This window comes from Eulemur rufifrons, chromosome 5 (assembly GCF_041146395.1).
Source record: "Eulemur rufifrons isolate Redbay chromosome 5, OSU_ERuf_1, whole genome shotgun sequence".
Lineage (NCBI taxonomy): Eukaryota > Metazoa > Chordata > Mammalia > Primates > Lemuridae > Eulemur > Eulemur rufifrons.
In genome coordinates, this window is record NC_090987.1 from 6,806,853 (window position 1) to 6,822,040 (window position 15,188).

A 15,188-nucleotide genomic window follows, 5' to 3' on the forward strand; every position below is an offset into this window, starting at 1 on the left:
AATTATTAATAACCACACAAAATATATAAGATAAAATATAGGTTTTATTTTATATAGGATGAAACAATTTCTGTCATAGCTTAAGAAAGCATTGACACACAGTAAGTAGCTATTCATGAAATAAGAAAGGTGTTACTAACCTTGCACAAGAGGGCAGGCTTTATGGTCAAGAATGCCATGAATAGAAACTGAGATGAAGGAAGGCAAAACCAAATCCCTGACCTGGCGCTCCTTTTTCTGATTTACTGATGCCCCTTTTGAGCTTGCCATAGTTCTTGGCCCTGACTGTATATTAGAATCACTTGGAGAGAGGTCAATAAAAAATGCTAATTCCACCACAGCAGGCCGATTGATTGAATCAGTTTCTCCGAGGAGTAGTATCTGAGTATTTCTTAATAATCTCTCCAACAATTTTAATATGAAGCTAGAGTGGAGAACTAATAAAAAATATAGTTTTCATATATTTCCATGTATTTTATAATATAGAAAATATAGTTTTCTCAGAGAAGCTATGGAAGGTGATAGGATAAGAAGACTTAATAGAATGCTTCTCTATAGCATTATCAGAGAACTATAATTTTTGAGAACATTTGTCCTTCCTGATACTTCCATGCTTCCTGAGTACCTTAGTATTTAATATATAGAAGTGGTTCCTAAGGTGTGGTCTCTAGACCAGCAGCATTAGCATCATTGTTAGCTACATTAGCTCAGTATAACAGCCAGATCCTTCCCGAGGAGTAGTCTGGAGGCTTATTTAGAAGATCACATGACTCTTTTCTCTGTGCCTTCCCCACCATTTCCACAGCACATGAACTTTTGCTGAGTGTGGCAACTCCCCAGGCTCACCAGCAATCATCAAATACTGGAAATTCTATCACCACCCAGGACACTGTAAGGCAGTGGACACAGATTGGAGAGCCCCAGAACCTGTTCACTCCCAAGTATCTCTCCCTGGGAGCCCGGGCTCTCCCTCCACTGCCAGACACTTAAAATGGTGTCAGAAAAAAAAAAAAAAAAGAAAGAAAGAAAGAAAGAGAAAGAAAAAAGAAAGAAAGATGCTGATTTTGTGAACAATGGGAGGTTGACACACAATTGTGCTGTATCTGGATCCCTGATTCCAGAAAACAATAATTATTTCAAAATCCCTGACTATGCCATCCCTTTGCTTCCTACTGGTTTCAGATGAGGTGAAATATTCCACATGGTCTGGAAAGCCTGCTGAGGCCAGCGCCTCTGCCCTCCCAGGCTCAGCCTCACCATGTCTGCACTCGCTCCTTTCCAAACATGCAGAGGGCTCCTCTCAGGACCTTGGGCCCCCTTCACAAGGAAGTCCTCTCCCTAATTCAGCCCATTTGGGAGGCAATACTCTTGCATCACTCTGTTCCAGGTATCCACTTCATTCGTCTCTCTGATCTCAGTCTGACTCATCATTTCCTGGAAGCAAGCAATGCTGTGAATCTACTAATCTATAGCATTGAACAAAGTCACCACTATGGGCTTATTTGTTGATGATCTGATTGGTTGTAGCCCTCTCCACTTGATTGTAACCCTCATGGATACATCAGCTACATTGCATATTTTGTCAGCATTATAGCCCTTGTCTACACTGTGTGTTCCTGAAACATTCCTCCACAGCTGTTCCAGCTTCCTTCTTAGTGTTTCTTACTGTAATGCTGAACATCTACATTTCCCTAAACCTCCTGTAGCTAGAGCTCCAGATCAGAGACAACTCCAGATGCTGGAAAAGAGATGCACTCAGGCAAGGCCTGGACTGGGAACTGATTGGAGTAGAAAGAGGCAACAGGAGTCATAGGGCTGGCAGGTCTAGTTCTGTGGGAAACTTCCTCATCCCCAGGTCGTAGCTAAGGTGGAGTCATAATGGAGCCAGCATATGGAACAGTGGCATCCTGAGCCCTGTATCTTCCTGCTGTTTTCCAGAAGCTACCCATTCTTCAGGCCCACTCAAGATAGTCCACTGGGAGTCATGCCAACATGCCCAATGAGGACTTGGGTCCCCCAGGCCTTCCAAATCATCCAATTCCTGGTATTTTATATGTTTCTGTCATATATGTTTGCTCTGTTTTCTGCAACCAAACTCTGAGTGATTCAGTATTAAGGAAATATTTGTTGAATAAATTAATAAACAAATGAAAGAATGATGCTACCTGAATTTACATGAAATCTTTTCTACCTACAATAGATGAGATAACTTGCACCTTTTATAAAATTATGTCTTATTCTTCGTTTGTTCATATGGTAGAAATTAATGGGAAATATGTAAGGAGATGGACTGCAACATTTGCAAACTCATATTGCCTGTACATCATAGGAAAAAAATGAAAATCCTTTTACCTCAGTTTGAAAAAAAACCTTTATCCATACTTCCTTTACAACTATTAAAGCTAAAATCTGACTGAAATTGATTTTTTAAAATGGACTGCATGCCTAATAAGCAAAATGTGGACAAGACAAATCTAATACAAAGGAAGAATGAGAGAGGCATTGCTCATACAGTACAAGTTGGGCTAAAAAGTAATAACTTATTCAAATAAAACTAGAAAACAGTAAGACTCAACTAATTCTATGGAGAAAAAGACAAATTTGGGTTTTAAAAATTTGTGAACTCATATTTTATGTCTTTTTTTCTATATTGTATATACAGCCAAAAGGTAAAGTATAATTATGAGATATTTATTAATATGAGTAAAAAACACTTCAACTATTCATACATCCACCCAAATTGTGCCAAATAAACCTTTTATTTGGGAAAAACTGAATTAATTCTGTCTGGCATAAGGTAAGGTAGAATAATTAATTTTAACTGGCTTAAGGTGGAATTATTCTTTCAGTACAGACTCAGCCAGTTAATTATTTGTCCATATGTTACTACTCTCCACACCTGCCTCACCTTGGGTTGGTATATTTATCACATTTCACTACTCTTCCCAGACACCATCAAGGACAATGCCACTAAACAGCCACCAACTTGCCTCCAGTGCAAAGAGAACCAGAGTTTCAAATATGAGTGCAGCAGATTGGAAAATATACTTTATTTGTAATATCTATTTAAATATAACTAGAAAGTATATAAAATATTCTTGAAAATATATCATCTGAGATTGCCATTAATAAAAGGTATGCATCACAATCACTGTCCTTCCTAAAGCAGCACAAACACACACACCACACACACTATTTAATAATGCCAAATCAGAAATATAGTAAGAACCGATCCTGGATGGGTTCTTAAAAACTATGACTTAATTGAAACAAAGTATAATGAAACCAATTTTAACATAGGCTCATTGATATAAACAGCATATTTCTGGCCACAAAAACATCACCAAACTTCTACATAAAGACCCAAAACAAATATGAGCTATACGCACATTTAAGAAAGATTAATAAAAACAAGAAAGACAATTATTTGCCCAATTTTTGATGAATCAGTTAGCGACAGTAGTCATACTGGTGAAGGGTTAAATCAAGGAATAAATGTTTGCAAAGTGAAAATTGTAAAGAGCACCTCCTGCTACCCTGCAGTTTGGAAACAATCACAAATATGGCGGGCTTGTGGAGTGCTTTTATACGGCATAATTTATTGCAGTGCACCTACATGTTTATCCTATACTTTATGAATTTTTATTTTACAATAATTTGTATTCATTCATTCATTTATTTTCCAACCGTCTTATTCCAGTTCAGAATTGTGGGTGGCTGGAGCCTATCCTGACAGCTAAGGGCACAAGGCGGGAACCAACAAACTCTGGCCAGAATGCCCTTCCCTTAGAGGGAACACTCACACACTCACCAGCACTCACTCAGACTGGGATGGTTTAGACACACCAACCAACCTAACATGCACAGCTTTGGGATGTAGGGGAGAAACCTGTGTAGAGGAGGGGAGAGTATGCAAACTCCACACTCCACACAGTGACCCCGTCCAGGAGTCAACTTTTTTCTCATCAACATTATAACAAAATGACATTATTCGAGGACCTGCTGTAACCTAAAATCATTTATAGTTATTGCAAAGGGTATTATAATGTATATTGAGGACGTTGGTGTTGACTTGTGGTTTTCCAAATTTTATTGCACATAAAATTCACCTATGTATTTGTTTTAAAACATATATACTCCTAGGTGCCAAGTTACATCCCTACTAATTCAGAATTTTAATTTTAGAAAGCTCCCTATCTGGTAGAGATAGGACCATGATCTGACTTCAAAAAATACCACTGCAGGAGATAAGAATATCTAATGAAAGCACACTGTCTCTATTTAAATTCATTCTTCTACTGGAAGCACATAGAGTAATATGATTTCAGAATAATAGAAGAGGAACTGAATGTGAAATATAAATGTGATTTATAATTACACTTTCTTTAACTTTATTGACTTCCTATTCACCTTGCGTTAAAGTAGAACCACCCTCACACACACACAAAGGAGCCATGTAATAGAAAATGAAATCAAAGTTAGTTAAAAAGCAAAGAGATGAATCTTGCTAGTTACTGATATATTGATGCTTCCTCTCCTCTGTTTTCCTATAATCTAGAGAGAATTAGAAAGGCTGCCAATGCTGTGGGTATTTAAATAGCATTAAATTAAGCATAATAAAATGAAGGGGAAACAGAAAGCAATGGCCAGTACCAGAGAAATGTGAAATGAAAAATCTCTCAATTATGTCAAGAACATATTAAATTCAACTTTGTGAATTAAAAAGAAATAAATACAGCAAGTGGAAAGAGTACACTAAGCTATATCAGAAGCCAATAGCCATTTTAATAAAAATAAACTGAAATTCTGAGGAAGTAATACACTGTACTCATGGACCCAAATTAGTGACATTTACCTAAATTCTATAGCTCAATTTTGGAAAGCATAATGGGATTGTGGAATTTTGGGCCTGGAGGGATCTTAGCTATTTATTCCAAACTCTTCTTTCAAAAATTACAAAATTGAAGTGCATTACAGAGTATTCCTTGGCCCAAATCACTCAAATATTAAGTATGGATCTATGATAAGAGATTCGTTTTTTTGTTTTCCAGCCTCTGGTCCCATTTCCCTGTTACATATAAGTTAAACCATACATTTACAGTTTGCCACTTTTATTGGATAATAAAATAACAACTAAAACAATGGTTGAAAAGAATGTATACTAACAGCACATTCAAGACACTGTCATCATATAAATAAGTTCATAGCAAGTATAAAGGCTAGATTAGTAGTTTTCAATTTCTAAATGGTGACAGATTCCACCTGAAGTGCTTGTTAAAACAGATTTCTAGGCCCCACACCTAAAGTTCCTGATTCAGTAGGTCAAGGGTGGAGCCTGAGAACCTGCATTTGCTGATGCTGCTGGTTTAGACACCACATTTTGAGAACCAGGGGGCTAGATTGCTAGGTGAGTGCAAAGCATTAAACAGAGCTTAAATGCTTTAATACATGTTTTCCTTTATATCTAAAAGCAGTAGTTAGGGAGTAGTGTTTTACTGATTATCAAAATATAGTACTGTAACAAAGTTTTATTTTTAATAGAATCAGTTATCTGCTGCTTTTGTCTAACTTAGAACTGCCACTGTGTAGGACAATTAACTTAACTTGTAGAAGAAGTCCTTCTCTCCAGGACCAAATTGCAAAATTGAACTTAACCAAGTAGACACATGAAGTAAGTAAATGAGATTAATGGACTGCTTTGTGCATGCAAAGAAAAATATGGTGATTTGGGTTTATGTCATACTATTGTTCTTGTAGAGATTTACAAAATATTTTTTTGAGTTCAGTAACAGCTTTGACAAAACCAAAATGTATTAAGTTAAATTACTATATAAGTTTATGCTGACATTTTGGTTCTTAGAGCTAATTTTCATTTTTTATCTCCAAACTCTCAAAATCTTAGCCATTGGTTCTCATGCCACAGTGCCCATCCTGGCTCAAAGTGAATGTAATGGCTGAAGAAGAAAGAGTTTTGAGGACGCCAAAGACAGCACTAAAAACAACATAATTTGGATGAAGAGCCAATTGTTAACTTCATGCATTGTTTTCAAAATTCTTGAAATTTTAGTACTAAGCTTTAATTATTTCTACAGTGGAACTGGTCTTGTTTTCCCACTTTACTTCTAGGTAGAAGGCAACTTGATTTTTTGGGAGCCATATATTCCATTTGCCTTCCACATACACTGTACCTACGTGTATCAGTCCAGACACTCTTCATGACTCATGGTCCTCTTATATTTTCTGTGGTCATTCCTAAAACTTTATAACTTTGGAGGACAATATAAAATTACATCATTCTGTAATGCCTTAATAAGTCTTGTTACCATGATGAACTAGATCTCAGGCAAGTTAATTTAATTCTAGTCATATGTCTGCCAATTCCACTGTAGTGCTATCTAAAGATCCTAAGGAAGGTTACCGTCCATTTCCATTTCCCTATCTTTTAAATAAAACATTTTACAGAAAATAATCTACTTACCAGCATCCCCTCAAGGACTTTTTTTCTGGGATTTCTGCAATTAGGTCTTATTTAATAAAGCAAAAAAAAAAAAAAAAAAAAACAACAAACCTAGATATTATATTTTGTAGACTTTGAGTCAGAGATTTTTCATCCACAATGTTATTTCCTATTGGTGACATCCCCTTGCTGACAAAATCATTTGAGATGCCTCCACATCTAACATTTACTCAAGTGTATATGCTTTTACCTTTTGAATGAAAATGTGTTAAAATACTTCTTGGTAGAATCTGACTCCATCATAACCAACTTTTTTTGGTAATTCTATATAGAAATGATTAGACCAGTAAATCTAGAACTTTCTTTAACATCTGGAAAAAATATTGATAGAAATAACTGTTATGAAAGGAAAATAGCTGTTTAGGATCTTTTTAAAAAGAGCTTTTAAAAACAGATCCCATGATGTATTCCTACCTACAACTAATTGCTTTAATTTTTCTTTTGTTCATCTTTCCTTGTTGATGTTCTTATTGTTACGATTAATGTTGACAATTTAATTTCATACATCATGCATAGAGAACAATAAAAAATAACAAAGTTTTCATTAAACTAGAAAGGATCTTTTTTTGAAGTTTTTATTCTATTTTCATAATAAAACACTGTGGCCCCAAGGAAATATTTTTTTCTAGTATGGCAGTCAATGTGTTAAATAATTTCTATTTTACAACAGCAAAAATGTATGTGATTATTGTTTATTCCTAAGCTAATGATTTTATGAGTAACAGTAGGATTTGGAAGAAAAATCATAAACAGGGAAAACAACCAATCCATAAGTTTGCATGCTAAACCACTGAATGAAAATAAAATATTTCTGAAGCCAAAGTTACTAAACAAAATAAACATAATTCCATTCCTTGAATCTGGACCACTGTCAGTAATGCAGATTCATTAGGAATTGACTTTGATGGCCTTTCAACTTTTAGATTAATTCTTCATTTTCCTGAGACACATCAATTACTGCCCTGTCACAACAGCTTTCGGAAAGTGACCCATTGTGTGAGCTGAATGAAGGGATTCCATTGACAAAATGATTTAGGAAAAACAAGCTTCCAAAACACTTCAACAGAGGCGTGCTGACTACTTCAAGGGGCTTTACCCAAAAGAATATGAGCCACTTTTCCCAATAACTTTTCATTTGAAAAAGTATTGTTTGCAATAGAAAATACATAGACTGCATATCAATAGAAGAATAAAGTCATTACAAACAAGAATCTATGCCGTACGTTGGGTGAAGCAAATCAGCATTTATATGATAGATAATCATATAAAAAATAATGGCTGGGAATTTCAATTTTACTTTTCTCCGTTATAGCAGAATCAGGACTTGCCTTGATAAATATTAAGGTTCATGTGTTTGTTCTCTTCAGTTATCATGTCTTCTCCCTTTATAGTGGGTACAAACCCCACTTTTCATTTACCTTCCTCCCACATGTCTTCTCATATCTTTTCTCTGTCTTCCTGAACTTTCAAAGACATGAACCAAAGGGAGAAAAGGGAAGGGTAAGAGCATAAGAAAGGTTCAAGATCAGCAAGATACCTACAGCTATTTTTCTTTTTCTCAAACCCTGGAGAAGATGTTTTTTCTTTAACTTAAGGATTACACTTTTTTCTTGAAACTCCTTTCTGTCTGTGTCTCCCTTGTATCTTAATATTAGATATCTCTTCATACTGACTTCTAGAGTCTAATTTTCTCTCTATTAATGCATCTATGAAAACTAACAATTCACTCTTAATTTTCTAATATTAAGACTCGTGGACAAATTATTGTTTATATTATACTACATATCCCCCCATTCTTTTTTTTACATTCATTCCTTTCATTAATGTTTTCAAGGCCTAGTATGAGAAAGGAAGCATACTAGGTTGTAGGGATATATCAGTTAGCAAAAGAGAGGCAATCCCTCATCAATCTCCTAGTCACATGCATAGAGTTACTAAACGAATGATCTCACCAACAACTAAGCAATTTCCCAAACTGCAAGAGCTATTTGATATATATAGTCAGGTAAATCAGGAAAGGCTTTTCTAAAGAAGCAAAAGAAGTCAAAGTCTAAAAACTAAAAGGGAACTGGGGAGGATAGTAGCAGGCTTCATGAGAATGGTGCCACCAGGTAGTCTCTTAGTTTTGAGCTTCATTAACTTTAGGATGTTCTCACTAAACACTTTTTAAAATAGTTCAGGATCAATTATAATCATTATTTTAATTTTTAGTATAAATATCATAAATTATTTCCCATTTTTCATTCATTTATTTCATCCATACTAGAGGAGATGTATTATATTAGAGGAGATTCTTTTCAGTGTTAAAAATTCACTTACACCTTTTAATCTTAGTGTAAAACTTTCTTTATTTTGACTCAAGTTTAAAAAACTCTCCTGAACCAAATATTATGTAAAATGACTAACAAAAAACAGAAATCTTTCAAATAGTATAATAATATAATATTATGGCTAGTTCTAGATAATGAATCTTAGATAAAATAACATAGTAGCATTTATTGTATACAACTTTTTAACTTAAAGAAAATCTAGTGGTTTATTTTTTTTTTTTTGCTTGTTCTAAATAGATGATGATGTAATACATAATTCCTGAATAGGACTATTTCCTATCATCAGAATGTTTATTTTTAATCTCAATAAAATTCAGACCTTTGACATAGTTTCTGTTTATGATTAATATTTAATAACCTTTAAATGGTTATTAAATATGTACCTCTCTCCACTAAAGCTAAGAACAAATATTAATATAAGCTAAACTCAGAATTACTTTTGTGTCTAGTGGGTTGATTTCAAACAAAAACTTCTAATACTCTAATTTTTTACTGCTCTCTTTTTTCAAACCACAATTTTTCTAGTTTTTGAATGATAATGCTAGGGAATTCAGATTTTTTTCTCCAAAAAACAAGAGGGCCATTTGAGAAATGTCTACTGATCAGTTGTATTTTAAAGACCAACCAGTTGTGCCCTCAAATTGTGCTGAAATCTTCAGCAGAAATATAGCATAAGCATCTACATATTTCATGTTAAAAAAATGATGTTTCATGGTCAACTTGCTTTTATTCAACAAGTGTTTGTTGTACCCCTGCTATATACACAGAAGGTGGCAATGAAGTCCCCAAAATTAGTAAGACAGAATTGGTTCCATAAAGCGATAAGATAAATAAATAGAGTCTGGTATAATCATTGACAGGGAAATCTTGCCGAGGAACAGAGGAAGTGAGGCTTTGCTGACTGTTGTAAAATGATTACCATTGTTTAGTGTAGACTGTCTAGACCATATTATAAACTCAAGTGGAATATTCATCCTAGCAGATTCTGTGTGGCCAGAACAATATGAATGCCTTCTGGGCACTGATCTCTAGCTGGGGAGAGGTGCTGTTGTCATTCAACACCCTGTACTTGGCCCTGTCACATTTTTCTTCTTGGTCCCTTCCATACATTTCAGCCCAGGAACCCCAAACTATGACTCAGGAGCCACATCCAGCAACAAACCTGCTTGTGTACCACTATGAACTAAAAATATTTGCTACATTTTTAAAGGCTTCTAAAATTTTTTAAATGTGCAACAGAGACAAGGGGTTTAAAATAGCTGAATATGTTTACAATCTTGACCTTTACAGAAAAAGTTTGACTGCCCCTAATCTAGAATAACACTCTCCAAGTGTTTGTTGATGTATTTGTATGTAAAGAGTTACTAACATGCACATCAAATAATTTATATTGTCAGGGAAAATTGGGAAAGACTTTGAAAGGATCAACAGATATTCCTGGTAGTTGTGTCTAACACATTACTCCAGGTAAGATTATCTGAATCTGTAGGATCCTGCAACTTTTAATATCTTTAAGCTATTTTATACACAACTCTGTAATTTGTAGATAATCCATAGCAATATAAATGATTCTTGCCCATAAACAGGTGGGAGAATTTCATCTGGTGACAATGTAGTTTATTTTATTTTTTTTTTTTTTTGTTGAGACAGAGTCTCACTTTGTTGCCCAGGCTAGAGTGAGTGCCGTGGCGTCAGCTTAGCTCACAGCAACCTCAGACTCCTGGGCTTAAGCGATCCTACTGCCTCAGCCTCCCAAGTAGCTGGGACTACAGGCATGCGCCACTATGCCCGGCTAATTTTTTCTATATAGATTTTTAGTTGTCCATATAATGTCTTTCTATTTTTTTTAGTAGAGACGGGGTCTCGCTCAGGCTGGTCTCGAACTCCTGACCTTGAGCAATCCACCCGCCTCGGCCTCCCAGAGTGCTAGGATTACAGGCGTGAGCCACCGCGCCCGGCCGACAATGTAGTTTATTTTCCTACTCACTGTGGAAGAGCCAGTTTTGTATCTACTAAGGGCATTCATTTCAACATTCCTGGGTGCCTCATTGTCTGATATTTAGATTCTCCTTTGAACTGGCTGTGATATCTTACCGGTTTCTTTCATTAATTAATGGGTAAAATAAAATAGTTGACATGTATTCATTTTACGTTTGCATAAAGTTATGAGTTTACCCATTTTAAATTACCTTCTAAAATATACTAACTTAATTATGTTATATAGATATGCTATTCTACTAATATATATTATAAACTACAAGATGGATTTTCTAACAACAACAGCCAAAAATGTATTACTAGTTTCTTTCCACATCACAGTGTGACATGTACACCCCACTTTTGATAACACAATAATTTTTAATACACTTAGATTTTTTAGCTACCTTGGTCTTGTAAAAGAAAACTAAAAACGTTTTATAGCAAATAGTTCAGATTATTGAATTCAAATTTTCTGAGTGTATTGAAAATGTTTTTTAAAAATATGTAATCATATCAATTATTCCAATATTTAAATATCTGCATATTCATAAGAATAGGTGGATTTTTTATAAAAGGGTGGATAAAAAAGGGTAGATGAAAATATACATTCTAATCAACAAGCATAACCAATATAATTTACTCTTGGCTGTAGAATCAGTTTTTCAAATGTAGCTTCATTTCTCCTGCTTAAAACATACACTTTGATTTGCTGATGTTTTCACCAAGCTAGTTCTCAAACATCTTTTCCATCATTTAAAATGCAGGCTTCAATCTGAGAAGAGCACTCAGTACTGCTACTGAAATTCTATTGTCTGATGTCGTTTTGTCAGTTATGCTGATGCCATGGAACCAAGGAACAGTGCCACTATTTTCAAAAGCATTGAAAAATAGGAAGATTTGCATGCAAAGGTTGTTCTAGAAAAGTCTATGATAGTGGTTTATGCTTTAAAAATAGCACAGAGTGGTAATTTTCCAATCTGTCCACAAAAAAGTTCAAGCTTACTACTGAATTTTTTTTAAGCTGTAAAAGATTGATGTGCACATATTCTTAAACATAGTATATAAAAGCAAATACTAGGTGGAGATTAATGTTATTAGATCACTCACGTGAAGGATATTCTTTGTTTTTGGATTAATAGTGCAATTTCAAATTGAAAGCCATTTTCTTTAAAAATGTATTCCCTAAAACACTAAAGTCAAAAAAGCAAATGCAAAACCATATGAAAAGTCCTCTCTCCTTGAATTAATAGGGATTTATACAAATTTTATTGAACAAGAAGATTATTAAAACCCAAGATATTTTAAAAATCTATTGATGTGGGGATTTCTATGAGTAGCAGGTAGTTTTGTGTCTGCCATAAACAGATGGTAAATATGATTCGATGCAAATGTCATGCGGTAAGAGATCTTACATTTCTTTTAGAGACTAATAATTGTGGGGTGTTTGCAGCACCATCCCTTACCATCTATTTCCAATGCCGCAGACATATATGGGTTGTCTATACATATGTAGACACGATACTCATATATGGTACTTATATACATATATGTGTGGTAATATATTTATTTGGTAGTCATATATTGTACCTAAATACAAATGCAGACATGATATTCATATATGGTACTTATATACAAATATATAAATATGTATGTGGTACTCAAATGTGAGACCTATATACATATATATGTGGTACTCACATATTGTACCTATCTACATACATATATGTGGTAGTCATATATAGTACCTACATACATATATATGTAGTATTCATACATATATGTATACATGCTACTCATTCATATATGGTATTTATATATAAATAGATATGATACTCATATATACTTATATACACATAAATTAATCCTTATTGAAGTAATGTTAAAACTACAATATGGTTTTGTTATTATGAACAAATCTACATTACTCTCTGGCCTTTGACATGTTCTATACACAGCTCTGATTCATTTGGCATTTGAGGGTATCAGAATCTTGACATTTTGAGATTCTGTGAGGGTCTCTGTTGCACTAAGGATTTTTGACCTACAACTGTTCCGTAATAAGTAATTATTTGGGTTTCAGTAGTGAGTCTGAATTATTAAAGAAGAGAGTAAAAATCACCAACACTACCCCCACCATCAAAATATGATTTATACTTAAAGAAACCTATAGTCTTCTATGCAATAAGCATACCGCAGACCTTTCAGAATCATCCCACTCTCCAAGTTCTGCCTAGTCCTAAGCTGAAGAACTACATTGGTCTCAAAGAGCCCAGGTCTGGTCTCAGTGTACCCTGATGATAGGTCATACCAATTGGTACATATGCCAGCTCCAAACAGGCCCAAATCAACCCTCGTTTTTCCTGACATACTTTATATTATGACATTTTAATTTAACTGGAAAAGTGTCAAAATTAAATAAAGTGAATTACTTCTTCATTGTTGTTCTCATTCCACTTCAGTCTTAGCAATCCTTACTATTTTTTTTTTGATAATAATGTATGTGTTTGTCTTCTTACACAGACTCTAAGCCCATGCTGGGCAGGAATAATGATTCTTTAATCTTCTCATTACCAGCATCTAGATCCGTGACTGACACAGAGCATAACATAAATAAATACTTGTCTTGTTCAAATGAATCAAATAGAAAGAGGTATTTTTATAATCAAACTGGATTCCATAATTGAGATAATTCTGTGCTTTTAGATGTAGAAATCTCCAAAGAAAGTTTTCTATGGATTTATCAGTTGTACATTTGTCAGAATCAAACACACTATTATAGATGGTTTATGAATCTGTATGATAGGAAATTATAATCACTGACTATAACATTTAACTTTAGATATTTGCATTGCCAAGTCATAAAACACTAATGCAATTAATCTTGCATTTGCAATAAATCCCTAGAATCACAAAATAATAAAGTGATATGGAATTCAATTTTTCTGTCCATTTAGCTTCTAGAGTTCTAGAGTTTAAATGACTTACATAACTAAAAAATATGAACTTATGAAATCTACTTTTTCAAACTGTTACAGCAATTGAGTGAAAAATAGAATTGTGCATTAAGATGTCATATATACTTTAATGGAAAAAAGTAGAAAGATGTATATATTTCACAGTGTACTGACACTTAACCACACAAATTATAAGTCAGCCAGTAAAAGCACATTTAAGAATCTGTAAACTATTTATAAAAATAAAATTCCATCTACAGCATTAACTATTGCTTGAGGATAAGACATACAAAACAGCCTTATTTTCCCAAAGGCAAATTTTGAATTTAATCCTGGTTTTAACAAATACCATTGCCTGTAAAAGCTGTTTGAAAAAATGATGCATTTAATAGACTCAAAAATAATTGTTCTGAGACTAAATAAAAAAGAACCAGAAGACAATGAGCCTCGGCTGAATTTGAATGTTTACACTGATACTTACCATAGCTACCAACAAATGCTTATGGAATAGCTGCTCAAATTAATGGAAAAATATGTTTATTGAAAATAGGATCAATTGCTTGGAAAATGCTGAGACAGAGCTATAACAGGAAACAAAAACCACAAATGTCTCTTTCTTACTTCCTTTTTTTTTTTTTCCTTCCTTTTGGAAATATTGAAACTGAAGGTTTGTCATATTCTAACATGTTTACCCCAAATTTGACACATTTTGTTTCAGATGCATGAACAACATTATTTTGCATCACAGTGGAACAAAGAGCAAGCTCCACCAGTTATTAGATAGCACAAGAGGAAATACTTAGATTTGGAGGTGTGTGAAAGTGAAGGGAGCATCCTCCTAGATGCTGGTAGGGAATACACAGTTAGAGAACATGTGCTCCAAGGAGCAACCATACCTTGTTTTTCTCTTGCAGATCAATTTGTGAAATCTTGAAATCAGGATCTTGAGAGCTTGCATTTAATCCATTTTTCCTATCCAGGAGCTCTTCCATTTCTTTTACCTGGATCTTGAGCCTTCTATTTTCTCTCTCCAGACCTTGTTTTTCTGTTTCAAGTATTTCCTTCTTGTCCCACTCCAAGGCATTTTCAGCCTGCAATCTCTCTAGCTAAACACAGAAAATACAAAAAATAAAAAAAAAAGCAGCATGTAGCATTTGTAATTCCCCAAAGGTAAGGCATCCAGCACACAGGCCCCATTAAGCAAGGTTCATGGAAATGTCCATTTATATAATTATAAAAAGAAAATTTCTATTTGTTTGAAAACTTCACAACAACACAAAAGTTCTAAGACCAGAACATATCTTAGATAAACATAATTTTCCTCTTGGTTCATGTGACTATCTCTTAATGTGGATTATAGTAGTCAAATAAATGTGTAGGTGCAAAACTGCTGATTTTTTGGCAGTA

The 15,188-nt window shown here is 34.2% G+C and overlaps 1 protein-coding gene across 1 annotated transcript in view; it reads right to left on the reverse strand.

The window, feature by feature from the left end:
* The window catches only part of CCDC102B (coiled-coil domain containing 102B), a 168,055-nt gene that overhangs the window by 96,646 nt on the left and 56,221 nt on the right, over positions 1 to 15,188 (reverse strand). The window contains exon 5 of the mRNA XM_069468615.1: positions 14,678 to 14,887. Coding sequence (XP_069324716.1) covers positions 14,678 to 14,887 — 210 coding nt within the window. The remainder of the gene's footprint in view (positions 1 to 14,677; positions 14,888 to 15,188) is intronic.